The following is a 15244-nucleotide window of genomic DNA, read 5'->3' as shown; positions in this document are numbered from 1 at the left end:
GGGGTTATCTTTTATCTTTAATGTGAAACAGACATTGATCATCCCAACCACTCTGGTCACAGAATTTTCTTACCAATTTTCTTCTTGCATTTCAATAAAAGAGATTGAATTTCTGTATGCAAAAAAGAAAAACAGACAGACAGACGAGAGGGTGAGAGCTCCTGGGAATGCCTGGCCAAGGAGGGCCTTTCTGAGGTGGCGAATGGACAGAGGCCTGAGTGACAGTGACCTGGAAGCAGAGAGCCTTCTGGCTGAGTCGGGTCAGGAGACCCAGTTCTTGACTCAAATTCCCCGGGGGTCCCAGGTGGGGTCAGTGATGGGAGGATACAGGTGGTTGTAACAACCTCATGCACCTTCAGGCTGAGTGCAGGAACTGCTTCTGCTGCTGAGAATGTCAGTGATGATGATTTCCTGCATCTGTGGGAACCTGGGACAGGCCCGTCGCCCTCCTGCCCTGCCCACGAGGGCCTTCCCACTCCCGGCCTGGTCAGTGAGAGGTGGGCACCCCTCCCATACTTGCCCTCCTGTCATTTACACCACATGCAGGGTCTGAGATAGTGACTTACTCCCTGAAAACAGTGTCTTATATACACAGCAGGTACTTAGTAAATGCCACCTGTGGATTAACAGACATCTTTCGAATTAAAAAAAAATTTGGGGGGGGTAATTGATTGGCTGATTTATTGTACTAGGGATTGAACCCAGGACCTCACACATGCTAAGCATGCGCTCCACCACTGAGCTCTTTCCCGCCCCTAAAAGACAGCTTTTGAATAAACGGTTCTAAGTCTGCAGGTGTTTGATCGGCAAACAACAGCCTCCCGCCCTGTGCCTGTGAGGCAGCCACACCTGGACGGCAAGGGCTCGGCGGGAAAGAGGTGAATAAACCCCCTTGGCAACTGAACCTTGAAGTCACACAGTTGTGATATAAACTCCTAAATGCATACGGACGAGGGACGTGGGGGCTAACTTGACTCGTGGCTGCTGCTTGGCAAGAAAAAGGGGTCATTTCTCCTAAACTCGCCCCTCTCCGGCCTCACTGCCTCTGGTACCGAGCGCACCATCAAGTGTTTGTCTTGCTCTGCAGGGCACGGGGTGATGGAAACTGTGAGTTCTGACGGTGTATTTATTCTCCCAGACCCACACAGCGCCGTGAGAATTCTCAGCCTCAGAGGAAATAGCTTCTTTCATTTCAAGTAAGTCTTTTGTACGTGGATTTACTGGGATATTACGACACTGGTTTCAGCTTGAAATCGCCCAGATGTGTGTTGTTAGTGACTCTCACTTCTGCAGCCTCCAGCCACGTGGCAAATATCATTTGGAGGCAAATCATCACTTTCCCAGAAGACCCCTGGGGACAGGGTGGGGAAGGGGTGGGGGCAGCACAGCAAGTTGACTTTCTGGACGGGAACGTCAAGGGTGTCAGCCGCGCTGGGGTGTCAGGAACGCACCCGCCGGGTTTAGTGAGAGGTTCTGGGGTGGGACACGGGGCACACTCTGGTCCGGCCGCTGCGGCCTCGCCCCCCGCCTGCGGGCGGTGGAGACGCTCTCACCTGCGGTGCGCACGGTGAACTTCCACTTGACCACGTAGGCGTCCCCCTCGTGGAACTGGCCGATGCTCTGCTTGGGAAGCCTGCTGTAGTCGAATTCCAGGATGTGCCAGACGTCCACCGAGACGCTGGCGATCTCAAACTGCCTCCTGTCGGCCCCTTCCACCAGGCCGTAGCCCCGGCCGACGTTCACCCCGTCCAGCACGGTGCCGGCCGTCGTCTGGGGCATGGACACCATCCGCGTCACGTCGTAGGGCTTGACCTCCACCCTCGGGTCCTCCTATGAGGGAACGGAAAGACGCTCGCTCAGCTGCCACTGCCGCCTCTTGTCACACGTGACGCTGTCTCCCTGCTAATGGGACAGCGTGGAAGTGCAGCTCTCAGGCTGTTTCAGGATTTTAACTGCATGTAAGGAAAGGCCGCATTTAGGGGAGAGACAGCCACAGCTGCCAACGGGACGCCTATACACCTGGAGACGCCAACACAGCTGTTCTCACCTCCTGATGTCAGCAAAGGAAGGGAAACCAGTTTGAGGTTCCACCCGTAAACCCTGGGAAGGCTTTTAGCATCCAGACCACCTCGCAGGGCCCCGAGCCAAGCCCTGGGCTGTGGGGCAGGATCATGTCGAATACCTTCTGCTGGGTAAGTTCACTGGCGTTCTTCTCGTTGGGTCTCTTCAGTTCTGTCCAGTCGAGAAATTTCTCCTTGAACAAAATTGTCTCATTGTGTTCTGTAAGTCTCCCAAATATTGCCCAGTCTGGCCTCCCCTGTCCTTTCCTGCAAGGTAGGTGGGTGGGTGGACAGGAAAAGAACCAAGATTAGCCATGCTAAGACAAGACGTCCAAAACAAACATGTGGGGCTACTGAAGAAAACTCAGAATGCAGAAGTGGTCTACAGAAAGAATGGTTCTCACTTATTTTACCCAAGAAGTAACATTTTATTACGTTAGTCCTGGGCCTTGCAAGGTAACGTGTTTTTGGAGTTGATGTGTCTGAGTGTGATGTGAGCCACGTCAGGACTGGACTTTCCTTGCCTTCTAGCAAATTCTTGCATTAGGGTCCCTGGGGGCAGCACGCAAGGCTGGGAGCTCAGCAGAGGCAGGAGCTGCCTGCATGTCCTCATCCCGCCCACAGTCACTGGCAGATGCTCCCTGCGCTCGGTCAAGTCCATGAACAGATGGGAGGAAGGTGAGCTCACCCTGGATTCTCTGTTTTTTTAAGTCATGTGACAACAGACTTTCCAGTCTCCAGGAACAGAGGAAATTCTCCGTTCCCCAGATGAACATATTTTCATAGATGGAAAAGTGGATTTGTGCATATTTATCTCTAGGTCACTGGACATGACACCAGGCATGGAGAGCGTCGGGAGGTCCAGTCCTGACTTGGGATCTCAAACCCTGAGACTGAGCTTGGAACCTAACTCAGGTAGAAACAGGGAGAGCCGAGAAAAGCCACACGGAGGGTGAACCCTGGGAATAAGCCGCAAGGGTTTCTCATCCTCCAAATCAGCCTTGGCTCGTGGACTGGGGCCAGGAGGCACAGACTGATGGGCAGGGCTTCCTAGGCCCTGCAGTGGCCCCCGCTTCGTCATGTGCTATTTGGTCACAACCACTGTTTCTAACATCATGGCTGAGGCCCACTGAGGAGGCTGCCTGTTTCAAAGAGGCCTGAAAGGATAAAGCCCTGTATGCAAATACCTCCACTGTGTACTCTCGCAGGACGTAATGAACCAAATCTCAGCCACTGTGGATAATCCGGGACGACCCTGAAGGCTGTGGTCCTTACCAGAAAATAGCTGTGACTGTCTTTTCACAAATTCCACTCTGCACACTTGCTAAGATGCCTGGAGAAAGAGCACCTGGCCTCGGCTGAGAAACGCACCGCTGTGCTGTGAAGTCCAGGGAGCACCGAGGGCAGGTCTGCTGCGCCGGGGCGCTGGTGCCTCTCCCCTCGGCCCTGACTCATAGCTCCAAGCTGGGCTAAGTCACGACACCCCAGTGGTTTCAGCATCTCTGTCTGTTAAGAAGGGCTGGATGCTCTATCTTGGCTGTGCCTTAAAATCCCTGGGGAGCTTTTAAGACGTCCTAACACATAAGCCCCACCCACCCAAATTGAAAGCACATCTCCAGGGCTGGACCCCACACATATTTTTTTTTTAAAGGCTCCTCCAGTTAAAGCTTCTGATCTGGGAGGTGTTGAAAACCAGTGGGTTAGGTGCCCACTCACCTACTTTCAGAGCTGGGATGATGTCATGACCAAACAGAAATTGTCTATCACACAGATTTTACGCTTCTATATTTTTTTGTTTTACCATGCCACATAAAAATTCTTTTGAGATTTAGCTTCAGTCCTTAAAAACTGAAGTTGTTTCAGCATTAATTTTATGTTAAATGTGCACTTGCTTCAAAATGATTTGAAAACCCTTCACCTACACTGATGTAAGTTTTAACAATTTCTATGACAATTAATAAGAAAATCAATAATTCACTTTTCAAACAGGAAATGAAGTAGGAAAGTCAAAATCTGTATACTAGTTCAATGGAAAACATTAAAAAGCAGTTTTAATGTGCCGCTTGGTGGCACATCAATTTCTAACCTACTATGTGGCACGCATAATCAAAACAGTTCTCTTTTCCTGGTAATAAAGAAAAAAAAGCAACAATCCTTTGCATGTAAGAAACTTTTTTTCTCATGACCGTATTTCTGAGAGTTTGTGCATATTCTGCTGATTTACCAAAATTGAAGTGGGAGGAAAGGGGGCAGGGCACAACCACTGAAGGAGTGACACAGCACGTGAGGACAGGACAGACTGGTCAGAACCAAGATGGTAGAAGATTCGACTTCCAGTGACCTTGAGCCTCACGGTGCAGCCCCAGGCACCATGACAGTTCCCTGGCTGACCATAAAAGGTCAAAAAGTGGGGAGGGGGTGCATTTCCTGGAAATCCTTGCCCCTTCCCCAAAGTAGTCAGAATAGTCTTCCTACCCATTAGCAGGTGAGATTACCCATAAAACCTAACAACCCCGCACCCTGTGGTGGCTCTCGCCCACTCTGTCGCTCTCGCTCTGCGTGCTCACCTTCTGAGGTGGCCTGCACTCTGTCTGTGGGGTGTGTGTCTACTTTTACTTTAAACCCCCCATACCTCTTGGCTTCTCTCCCTCTCACCTTTCTGAGATGGCCCACATCCTGCCTACGGAGTGCGCATCTCCTAAGCCATTTTCCCTTCTGAGAGACAGACCGCACTCTGTCTACAGAACATGTGTCTCTCTAAATAAACTTGCCTTCACTGTACCACGCCCTGCTCTTGAATTCTTTCCTCTGCGAGGCAAGAACGTATCCTCCCCTCAACAAAATTGCTTGGAAAAGTCCAGTAGACTGTAGGAAGTGTTACAACTACAGTCGTTATTTCAATACCATTTCTTCCCTCCGACCCTCCCCAAAAAGCCATAAGCATCACCAACTGCCAAATACATGGAAGATCCTAGAACTGAAGGGCTGTGCTGGGAAAGCGTACGTCAAATCAGGAAGAGATGCGTTGCTTCTACGCCTTTAGATCAATGGCTGAATTCCAGAGCTTGGGAAGCTTTTTAGATCAGCATGTCATTTATTTAAATAATTGCTGTTCATCTGCCACAAGAGCACCCGGGATGGTGCAGGTGGCAACAATCTGTTTATTTCAGGAAGTGAAATAGACATGGACATCTTCCCCAGGGCTCCGCCCTCCGCATTTCTGCGTGTGTTAGGTAGAAGCTACAGCACTGTTCCTTCTGTGAACATTCGTGGTACCGCACTGCAATCATTTATGAAAACGAACGCCTGTGAAGGGTGATGGAGCTGAGGCCGCCGCAAGCCTCGTGGTACCTGGGGATGAGTGGGTTGCACTCTCCGGGATCCAGTGGGTTGATGTCACAGTTCTCGTAGTCAAAGGTTCCGTTCCATAAGTGCTTTGCCAGCTGAAATGCTATCTTCCGTTGTGCGAGTGTGACTTCTTTTCCGTGCCAGACGTAAACTTCGCTTCCAAAATCAAACACCAGTACCTGGGAAAATGGCCCCGGAGCATTTGTTAACGTCCAGGACAGGCTCTAGTAGAATCAGCATCCCAAGGGACAGGGAGTCCAGTGGGTGATGGCGCAAATCCTAAGGGAGCATTTAATACCAACACAGAAAAGTCTGGCCGCCCTGCACGGCCCACCAAGCCAGCCTCTGCCCTGTGGTGTGATTTCTGTCTTGTCCTAAATGCCCAAGTTAATGTCGCCCACTCTGAAAACTCAAGCCACCTCAGACTTCAGACTCATAAGAGTTATTAAAGCACATTTTCCTCCTTCCCCTCCCTCCCTTCCCTCCTTCCTTCTTTTCTCTCTCCCTCCCTCTCTCCTTTGTCATTCATTCACGTAGCTTGTAAGGCCACTTCATACGGCCTCAAGGACCCAGTGACGCCCTCTCTCTCCAATTCCAAGACCCTCACGGGCAGAGACCATGCCATACTTATATTTATAGTAGGGTCCATTAAGTGTTTGTTGAGTGAATACATGAATGCAATACTGTTTCTTATTCCCATGCCTGTGGTTTGTTCTCTCCTTTCTTCCCACAATAACCTCTTTCTTCATTTCCAGCAATCCAAATTCTACTTAACTGCAAACTAGGCTCAATTTCACCTTCTCTTTAAAATCATTCCTGATTATTTCTTTTTCGTGACGTTTTCTCCATTTAAATACCCAAGCATATCACACGATCGATCTAGCTTTAGATTACATCCTTTCTAATACTCTTCCACCCAACGAAATTTAAACTCCTTTTGCGTCTTCCACACTTTTTTTTTCTCAACACTCAGAATACTTAGTGGTACTGGAAATAGATATATATTTATTTATAAACATATATCAATAATAGATAATAAATAATATATATTAAATATATAGCTATTGGTGTGAGAGAAAACTATATAAATATGTCTATTTATACATATATCAGTAATAAGTAATACTTATTAAGTTTATATATATATTTACTGATGTGAGAGCAGAAACCCAGCACACAGCCTGGCAAACCAATTATATACACACACCTATTCTTCCTGAAGCTGAAGGACTGGAAGAGATTTAATGTCTATGCAAGAATCAAGAGTGAGGGCTAAGTTCTATTTACACTGGGCCTAAAACAGAAGCACCCTCAGTGCTCCAGGCCCCCTGGGAACAACATTCGGAATTCTGTATTAGTATTGACGATGAGGTGATGGTTTGAAATCACAAATCCGCAGCCTTGAAAAAGGTGTCCCTGTCCCACGATGGGCGCTAGCCCTGGGGAGCGTCGGCCGGGCCCTCGCCACCTGCTCTTCTGGGCGGCCTGGGGCAAAGCGCTTTCTTGTTGGAGGGCAGACCACTCACTGAACCTCTTTGACTTTTTGTTAAGATTTACTTATCTTTTTTTTTTGGTCTTTGTTTTGGGGGGAGGTAATTAAGTTTACTTATTTGCCGGAAGTCCCGGGGAGTGAACCCAGGACCTCGTGCGTGCTGGGCACGCGCTCTACTGCTGAGCTGGGCCCTCCCCCTCCGCGGTACCTCTCGGGACTGCAGGAGGGAGCACTTGGGAATCTTGCCCCAGTAGTCGTCGTCGGGGACGAGTTTGTCGTCCATCAGACGGTAAGTGCAGTTGGTTTCTATGATGGCCGTCTCGTACTGCTCATCTTCTTTGGGGTCTCCAGCGGCTTTGGGAGAAGAACAGGGAGAGAGTAAGACGTTTTCCACTGGAGACGGGCTGGCTTGGAGGAACGAAGGAGGGGAGGGGAAAGGCAGCTGAGTCTGAGTCTCTGAGATGCAGGAAACTCTTACACTGGTAACTGGTTTGGCCACCCAGAAGCTTCCAGAAGTCTTTGGCCGCATGAGTGTGTGTATTGATTCCTTCTTCGATAGTTTGGATGTAAGTAGCTCTACACCCAAGTTCCCTCTTGGTCTGAATTAAAGTCGCAAGTTCTGAGGCCTAAAAAACAAAAAGAGAGAGGAACATGGCTCCCTGGGCAGATGGGCCCACAGCCAGGTGGAGGGGCCTTGCTGAAATCGGAGAGGAGAAACTGTGTGTCTGAAAGGGAAACCTTGTGACCACAGAGGCCGGGGCCGCTGGTTGCTGGGGATTGTCTGCAAAGCCAAGAAAATGTAACTAGAGGACCCAGACATCAACTCTTCACAGCAGCAGTTCTCAGTCTTCAAAGTCAACAGTCCATTCATGATGCTTTTAAAAAATACCCATTCCCTGATCTTTTCTCATTCAAGTCTCATTCAGTAGGTCCGCAGCAGAATCTCATAGGCACCTGGGATAAACTACTCTGAACTGATGTGCCAGCTCCTTATGTCCATTGGAGAAAGGATGAAGCAGGACTTAGAACCTGGAGGGAGAGGTCACACTCCTTTTAAAGCATCCCACGTAAGCACTTAATTAAAGCGTGTTTCAGAGACATTCATGACGGCCCATTCCCTCCCGCTTGAATGAAACACTGGGTATTTGAGAAGCTTTCTAGGGAATCTGGCCACTGGCAGGACATTCTGTCTTGTACAGAGGAGATGCGAAACTAAGCTTCTGTCATTTCTCCAAGACCCACCTTCGCCTTTTCTATGACGTTTGCAAACTCCCCGACCCACAGGAAGCAGTGATGGGGGGAGATCAGGAGGAAGCAGTCCCCACTGTTGAGGGACGAAGCTCGGGGCTCAACCAGCCTTGTCTGCACGTGTCTTCTTCCTGAACACGAGGCAAAGAGTCAGCGACTTCCCAGGGAAGAGAACCGTCCCGGGGTCACAGGCAGGACCAGGGAGCCCCACCTCCAAAGCAGCCCTGCTCCAGATGCTCTGCACTCTGAAGGGTCTCATCCACTCGCATTAGTCCTGGTGGCCCAGAGCAGCACGGAGGGGACTTGGACCGACAGCATCACTGATTACTTTCCCTTGGCCACACGTTCCCAAATGGCACCGTGTTTCCTAGGGCCACTATCGGTGTCCTTGTACCGCACATGTACAGGTTAATTAAGGTCCACCATCCTCCTCTTGAGGATGAACTGATAGCTGCCTCCCCGTGGCACAGCCCAGTCCCCATCCGCAGAGCCCTGAGCATCTCGGGTTGGGGATCAGGGCTCCTGGCTATCGGTAGAAAGGAGGGGGCTCGGAGGGGAGCTCGGGCCTGCTTCCTGTGCCTCTACATTCCCCTTGCTTCCTTCTCCGAGATGCCCATCCCTCCCTCGGGATGACCTGACCCTGCTGACCCCAGGAAGGAGGAGGACAGAGCAGGGGGGACGCTCTGATGGCTGAGGGGGCGTCTGGTGACTAAAGAGCAGTGTTGTGGCAGGGGTCACGGGACTGGGAACAGCAGCAAAAGCTGAGATCTGGACTGGGAGGGACCCGGGTTCAAAGCCAGCTCTGCTGCTCCCCATGCTAGGACCTCACGCACACTGCCAACCTCTCTAAAACTCGGGCACGATGTTTCCCACCTCATGGGATTTCGTGAAGCTTCTGGGAGATAAGGTCGCACATGGGAGGCTCTCAAAATGCATGCGTTCCCTTCTTTTCTCAGGCAAGGATGGGAAGTCAGGACTCCTGACAAGAGCAGGTGAAACCCGCCACGGGCGTGGAATTCTCTCTGCTCTCATGTACCTTTAACCTGGAGCAGCATCAGCTTCTTGTGGGGCACTGCGCTGTTGTTGGAATTCTGTTCGGTCAGGTTGACGCTCCGCAGGTTGACGTTACTGAAGTTTTCTTTGCTGGCCAAACCCGCCAGAGTGACCTCTGAGAAGCTGGAGTTGGAAGACACTGGGAGGGCCAAAAGGGGAAACATAGTGTGAGCCAGTGAAATGACAGTGTCTGCCCTCAGAACTCATTCATCATCGACTCACTACTTTTGTTTTCAGGTTAATGTGGAGCGGGAAAGCCTACGCCAGCTTAACTGTGCAGTTAAGCCCCGAGTTAGGAATGAAACCCAGGACTGAAAGTATCCACGCGTGCTAGCAAGCGGTCACACAGAGAGGTTAGAACTGAGTGACAACGTGGACCAGCGACATCAGTATTAACTCAGGAGCTGGACCCACTCACTGCAATTCCTCTGAAAGCTGCTCTAATTCCTGACAATGTTCAGATGTGGAAAATGCACTGCTAAGAGAGACTGTTAGATGTCTCCCATCAAAAGTCTTTATATGCAGAAAAGCAGGCACTCTGTAAGGCATGGTTTAGTTCTGATCTTTTCCTAGAGGCAAAGTGAACAACTAAATGACCTCCCAAGATCCTTTGCTCTCAGCCTTAAAACTGTAATAAGATACAGGGTTTTCAGTGTGGACCAACACACGTGTATGTGTCCCAGAAAAGGGGAGGTAGGGTTAAAGCACCTACAATTTGTGCCAATAAACCTGTATTTCTCCAGTTCACTGTTTAAAAAAATGTACATGCTGGAGAGAAATTCAGAAAATTATTTTGCAGGGATGAGGTTCTCACGCTGAAGAAACATAAGATGACTTGACAGTTCTCATGGCATAGAGACTTTGAAATACATTTATTTAGTAAACCAGTTATAATGAAAAGACAACCACTTCATCTAAATACTCTATTTCTTAAGAAAAAGAAACTTTGAAAAGTAGGTTTATAAGTGCTATCAGAAGATAAAAATTATAACAAGAATATTCAGAAGAGCAAGATTATGCGTGATGTTATCTCCACCGAGAAAACCAGTTTCCGAACCATGGGTCCCACGTGATTGGGCAGATAAAAGCAGGGGGCTCAGTCTGAAGTGGGGCTGAGAGCCTCGAGCCCCATCCCAACTCCCCCCACTCCCCCAGCCCACATCACAACTCCAAGGAGCCTGAGGGGTCCGTCAGCAACCATTTGAAAAGCACTGATTTATGCATCAATTAATAATACAAAAATCTAGGGTTAGGCAAAGCAGTGATCTGGGACCCTTTCCCCTGAGAGATCCAACGCTTTGCTCTTGAATAAGATGAAATGGAGAATTGCCATGTTTAGAAATGGGTGGACTTACAAAACCCAGCAACCGCCCTTTTCCTCCAACCTCTTGAAAGAAAACTCAAACTGGATAATCTGACTTTACCATATGAACAAATGTGCCATGCTATAAGAATTTCTGGGAGAAGCCTTTGAATTCCAGGCAGGTTTTCTGCAGGTCTGCACGCATGTGTGCAAACGGACTCATTTTTATTTAACAAGTGTCCCTGAGCACCGTTACGGGCCTTTGCAAGGCAGAAGGAGAGACTATGGAATACCCGAATCACCAGGCCCCCGGCCCCAAGCGAGGAGGTGGTTCCCAATACTCACTCTTTTCTACTTTCATCCGCTTTGACTCCATGAAGGCCACGTTTAGTCTCTGCTCAGTGTATTCCTGCAAGAGGTCTTCTCTGGCGGCCAGCATCTTCAGGGGGTTTTTGGAAGCCTGAACCCGGCGCTTGGGTCTCACCGCACGCTTGTGCTCGGCCACAGAGGATGTCAACCTGAGACGCAGAGCAGAGCTGTGTGTGGCTTGCAGGTCTCTGACCGGAAGCAACGGGCTCCACGATTTTACTTCCTGGTTTTGTTATAAATCTTACAAATCCTCCTCCACCCACCACTCCAATGACACGGAGTCATGGGATCTTGGAGATGGGAGAGTCTGGTCCACGGAGTGCCAGCCGATCCCAGGAGCCCCTACTCTTGCTGCACCCCGTGGTCTCCCTCTGATGTTCCTGGTGGGGCAGCTCATTCCCCTACAGGACAGAACCCCCTACGGGACAGAACCCCCTACACCATCCTGATCACTGGTTCTCCTGCCGGAGTGGAGCACAGCCTACCTCCTCGGGCTCCAGGAAGCCCACGGAGCACATAGAGCCGGCCCCCGCTTCTTGGTGTAACCCTCCTCCCTCCAGTCTAAACCTTCTCTTCATGTAACAGTTCTGCAGGTCCTCCTCAGCTCCCCCATTACTGACCTCCTCTCCGACTGCTCTCCTCTAAAAATAACCTATTTTTGGAAGACTATTTTGAAGGACATATTGAAACAAAAGAGGCCCACAGAACCAACCAGGACCATCACACATTCACACAGCCCTCTGGGGCGGAAGACCAGACACGGGGGAGGTGGGTGGACCCAGCCCCATGATTTCCCAACAGATTTTGGCTGCTGTTCTCAATGTCCACCTGCAGGGGTCTCTGTGTGTAAAGGTCCACTCAATAGGTGACACTGTTGTATATGTGCGTGCGTGCGTAAACATACATATCAATGTTTAAATTATCTGTAACCATTTAGACAAAAATATTTTGGTGAGAATATATTTGGGTGAGAAGAAGATTGAGAAATGGTTAAATAACCACGTATGAAAATACCCCAAATATTACTTAAACATGGGGGGGTAATGGCCAACCGTTCATTTTTTTAAGGCAGCAAATTGAAAAAAAAAAAAGTACTGAACAAATTGAAAATGCAAAACATGTATCAAGAGGGGCTTAAGGAAACATTTATGATGACCTGGGCATCTGCAAGAGATTGGTGCTCTGATAAATTTGGGGGAAATGATAAATGTGGTGGGCAGCTGTGGGTTTAGCCCACCCAGCACATTCTCCCTGCTTCTGGTAAGAGCGCCTTGACTTTTTTGGGGGGAACCACCTCACTCCATGTCCTGCCCCCTACTCTGGCTGGGGCAGGGGGGTGGGTCTAGAGACCAGCTCTGGCCAATTAGCATCTTCCATCCTCGTGGCCACAATGATGGCTTTAGGGCTGGACACAGACCCACGAAAGCCAAGCCTGGTTTCAGCCGGGACTGCTGGGCAGGGAGGCTGCCTGCGCTGGGGCGGCCAAGCAGATGTGCTATAAACCTCCAGCAAGGGGCCGCATCTTCTAGCACAGGGAGACAGCCTGACCAAGGGTGCAGCCAGCCCCCCAAGTCAGGTGGGAGACAGACCTCATTCTGAGCCCCTAGACCCTAAGTTCACACCTGTGCTTTTCAGTGAGTGAACCTGTAAATCCCTCCACATACACAGTCAGTGTGAAGTCAGTGTGACTCACCTCCCTCGCAACCAAAGGGACCCTAATACAACGCTTTCCTTAGGTGGTTAGTTATGCTTCTGCATGAAGAGAAGCCCTGGGACATCCTTGAGAAAACCCTCAGCCCTATTGATTATATAAATTTTCAACAAGTTAAGTAACATGTTTTTACTATTACTATTCATTTGAGCACCAGGTGATCTAAATATTTTTCAAAGTTATGAGTAAGACTTCAACATGCCAAATGAAAGACAAGTGTGGAAATTTCTGCTAAACAGGGTTCATCGCAAAGTCTGCAACATGATATTTGAGTCACGTGAAAAATCCCAGTCACGTTATTTTTATGGGCCACGCACGTGCTGTGGATACAAGACTTTTTCCCAGAGGGGATGTCTGCTCTGGGCACACAGGCTTCATCTTTGCAAAGCCCCCACCCCCAGGCACCAAGTATCTGGCTCTAGAAAGGAAGAATTAGGCTGTCATGAAGACCTATCGTGGGTGGAGGGGGTGCGCCAGGAGGTAACAGCGAGAGAAGATTCTGGAGAAAGCTCTGTGTGGAGGGAGGCTGGTGAAGGAATCTGTTACCTGTGGGTGAGAGAGGGAAACTGAAATAACTCACTTGGGGGCGTAAGGATCAAAAATAACATCGAAGTCCTCGTCGAGCTCCACGGGGCTTCTCGGCACAGTGGAATCCACGCTGCGGTAAAATTTGGCAAAGGTTTCATCATCGTCCGGCTTCATCACCTCTTTAACAGACTTGCCAGTGACGGTGAGGACAGTCTCATGCATCCCACCAACTGTCAACAAAGAAACAAGTCGAGGCGGGAGGGTATAGCTCAGTGGTAGAGCACGTGCCTGGCATGCATGGGGTCCCGAGCTCAATCCCCAGGACCTCCATTAAAGTAAATAAATAGATCTAATTACTTCCCCCTCAAAAAATTAAAAAAAAAAAGAAACCAATCAATGACCTGAGATCTGTGTAAAAGTATTACTCCAACTCTGCTCCACTGTATCTTAAAAATGATTTTCTAGCCTCCAAGGTCCAGGAGTGGACAAACATGACAGTGATGTCCAGGGTTCTCTGGACGCCTCCAGGGCACCATCTGGCTTCTCATGGAAGGACATCCCATCCGACAAAGCCTATGCCATGAAATGCTAGGAGACAGGGAGGCTTAACCCCACCAGAGAGTTTCTGAGCTTGCTCTTTTTCTTCCTGGAGGCAGAGTTAGCCTTGGCCTCAGTCTAGATCAGGGGTTGGTGCAAACTTTTTCTTTGCAGAAAAAGACCCTATAGAAAATCTTTTAGGCTTCACGTGGGAGGCCATTTGACGTGTGTTGCCCCTGCAGGACTCTGCTGCTATAGCATAAAAGCAACTGTTAACAATATGCTAACAAATGAACACGACTGTGCTCCAATAAAACTTTGTTTACAAAAAGAGGAGGAGAGCTGGATGAGTGTGCCACACCCCTGGGCTAGATCACCATTACATACAGGTGCTAAACTCTGAATTGTCTGCATTCTTTGCCTTGCCGGTTTCATTCCATTACACTTTCATATTTCTGATTTAAAGTGGCCATTTGTATTATTCTCAACCTATTAGAGGTCACTGTCAACAGTAGGGACTCCAGTGCTTAGTGTTTGATAAGTTTCAAGTACTGGACATTTTTATTAGGAGATGAGGCCACATCTGCATGCTATGCTTTTATATACTTCATGGACTTTTGAACTGAAATATTTACTTATTCACTAGGATTTTCTTTGCAAAATCATTTGTGAGTATAAGATACAGTATCAGCTGCTATCTGACTGGAAATTGATGTGTATAACTGAAAGTTCCTCAGGCCCAAGATCATGTTAATTTTGTGTAATAATCTGTTTTCAGGGTTAAAAGCAAAATGACCGAGAAAACACCATCCTGATGGGATGACACCCCAAGGGTTTAGACTCAGAAACAAATGTGTAATTGGGGGCCCCCTAGTGAGGACATTACTAAGTGAATCGGAGTTTGGTGATCCAATCAGTTTTGACCAATAACTCCATTTTCAAAAAGATAACAAAGAAAATGCTTACAGTATGAACTGGTGAAGTCTTACTAGAGACACTTTAGCTGAGGAGGAAATGAAATCGAGTTGGGATTCAGTGATTTTGAGAGCAGGGCAGGAATCTTTTTTAGGCTTCCTTAGCTACCAGTTGAAATACAAATCACAGTGGCTACAAGCACGTAACCCAAAGCCTCCTTCCCTCTGGCCTCCGGGGTGTACCTTTGTTATTCAGCCTTCTTAGAAAGGTTTCCAGCCTGTCCAACTTGAGGTCTGATTCTAACTGCATGTCTGGTCTGGCTTCGATGTCTAGGCAAGCAGAAAACATCGGTGAGCGAGAAGCACTGCTGGCCCTTTTGATCGCAGACCCCTCGGCACATCTGGCACCCGGTGACTTACCTTCCAGGGGTTTGGACACTGGCGTGGTGCCCCTCGTTTTACTGCCAATGGGGGACGTCACTGGGGTGATGGCAGTGGGTGATGCCAGGCCTGCAGAGCAAACAAAGAGCTACTGAGCATCTCAGGATCACTTCCGGGAGTCCCCAGGACCCTGAGGGATTGCCATCAGTCCCAGGAGAGATTTCACACCGTACAGAATTTACACTCACACATGTGACACACACATGTGCACCTGGCAGGGACTGAGACCAAGCAGGACAA

At 49.0% G+C, this 15244-nt stretch overlaps 1 protein-coding gene across 21 annotated transcripts in view; it reads right to left on the bottom strand.

Moving 5' to 3' along the window:
• The window catches only part of SVIL (supervillin), a 215277-nt gene that overhangs the window by 14571 nt on the left and 185462 nt on the right, over positions 1 to 15244 (bottom strand). For all 21 annotated transcript variants that reach the window (XM_032473608.1, XM_032473601.1, XM_032473605.1 and 18 more), the window contains 11 exons: positions 14984 to 15073; positions 14807 to 14893; positions 13165 to 13342; positions 10850 to 11022; positions 9185 to 9340; positions 8143 to 8279; positions 7379 to 7526; positions 7109 to 7254; positions 5412 to 5587; positions 2183 to 2327; positions 1554 to 1830 (listed from right to left, as the gene is read on the bottom strand). In XM_032473608.1, the coding sequence (XP_032329499.1) occupies positions 1554 to 1830; positions 2183 to 2327; positions 5412 to 5587; positions 7109 to 7254; positions 7379 to 7526; positions 8143 to 8279; positions 9185 to 9340; positions 10850 to 11022; positions 13165 to 13342; positions 14807 to 14893; positions 14984 to 15073 (1713 nt within the window). The remainder of the gene's footprint in view (positions 1 to 1553; positions 1831 to 2182; positions 2328 to 5411; positions 5588 to 7108; positions 7255 to 7378; positions 7527 to 8142; positions 8280 to 9184; positions 9341 to 10849; positions 11023 to 13164; positions 13343 to 14806; positions 14894 to 14983; positions 15074 to 15244) is intronic.

This window comes from Camelus ferus, chromosome 35, assembly GCF_009834535.1.
Source record: "Camelus ferus isolate YT-003-E chromosome 35, BCGSAC_Cfer_1.0, whole genome shotgun sequence".
NCBI classification, from domain to species: Eukaryota; Metazoa; Chordata; class Mammalia; order Artiodactyla; family Camelidae; genus Camelus; species Camelus ferus.
The sequence above is the reverse complement of the archived record's forward strand: the minus strand, read 5'-3'. Positions and strand labels throughout refer to the sequence as shown.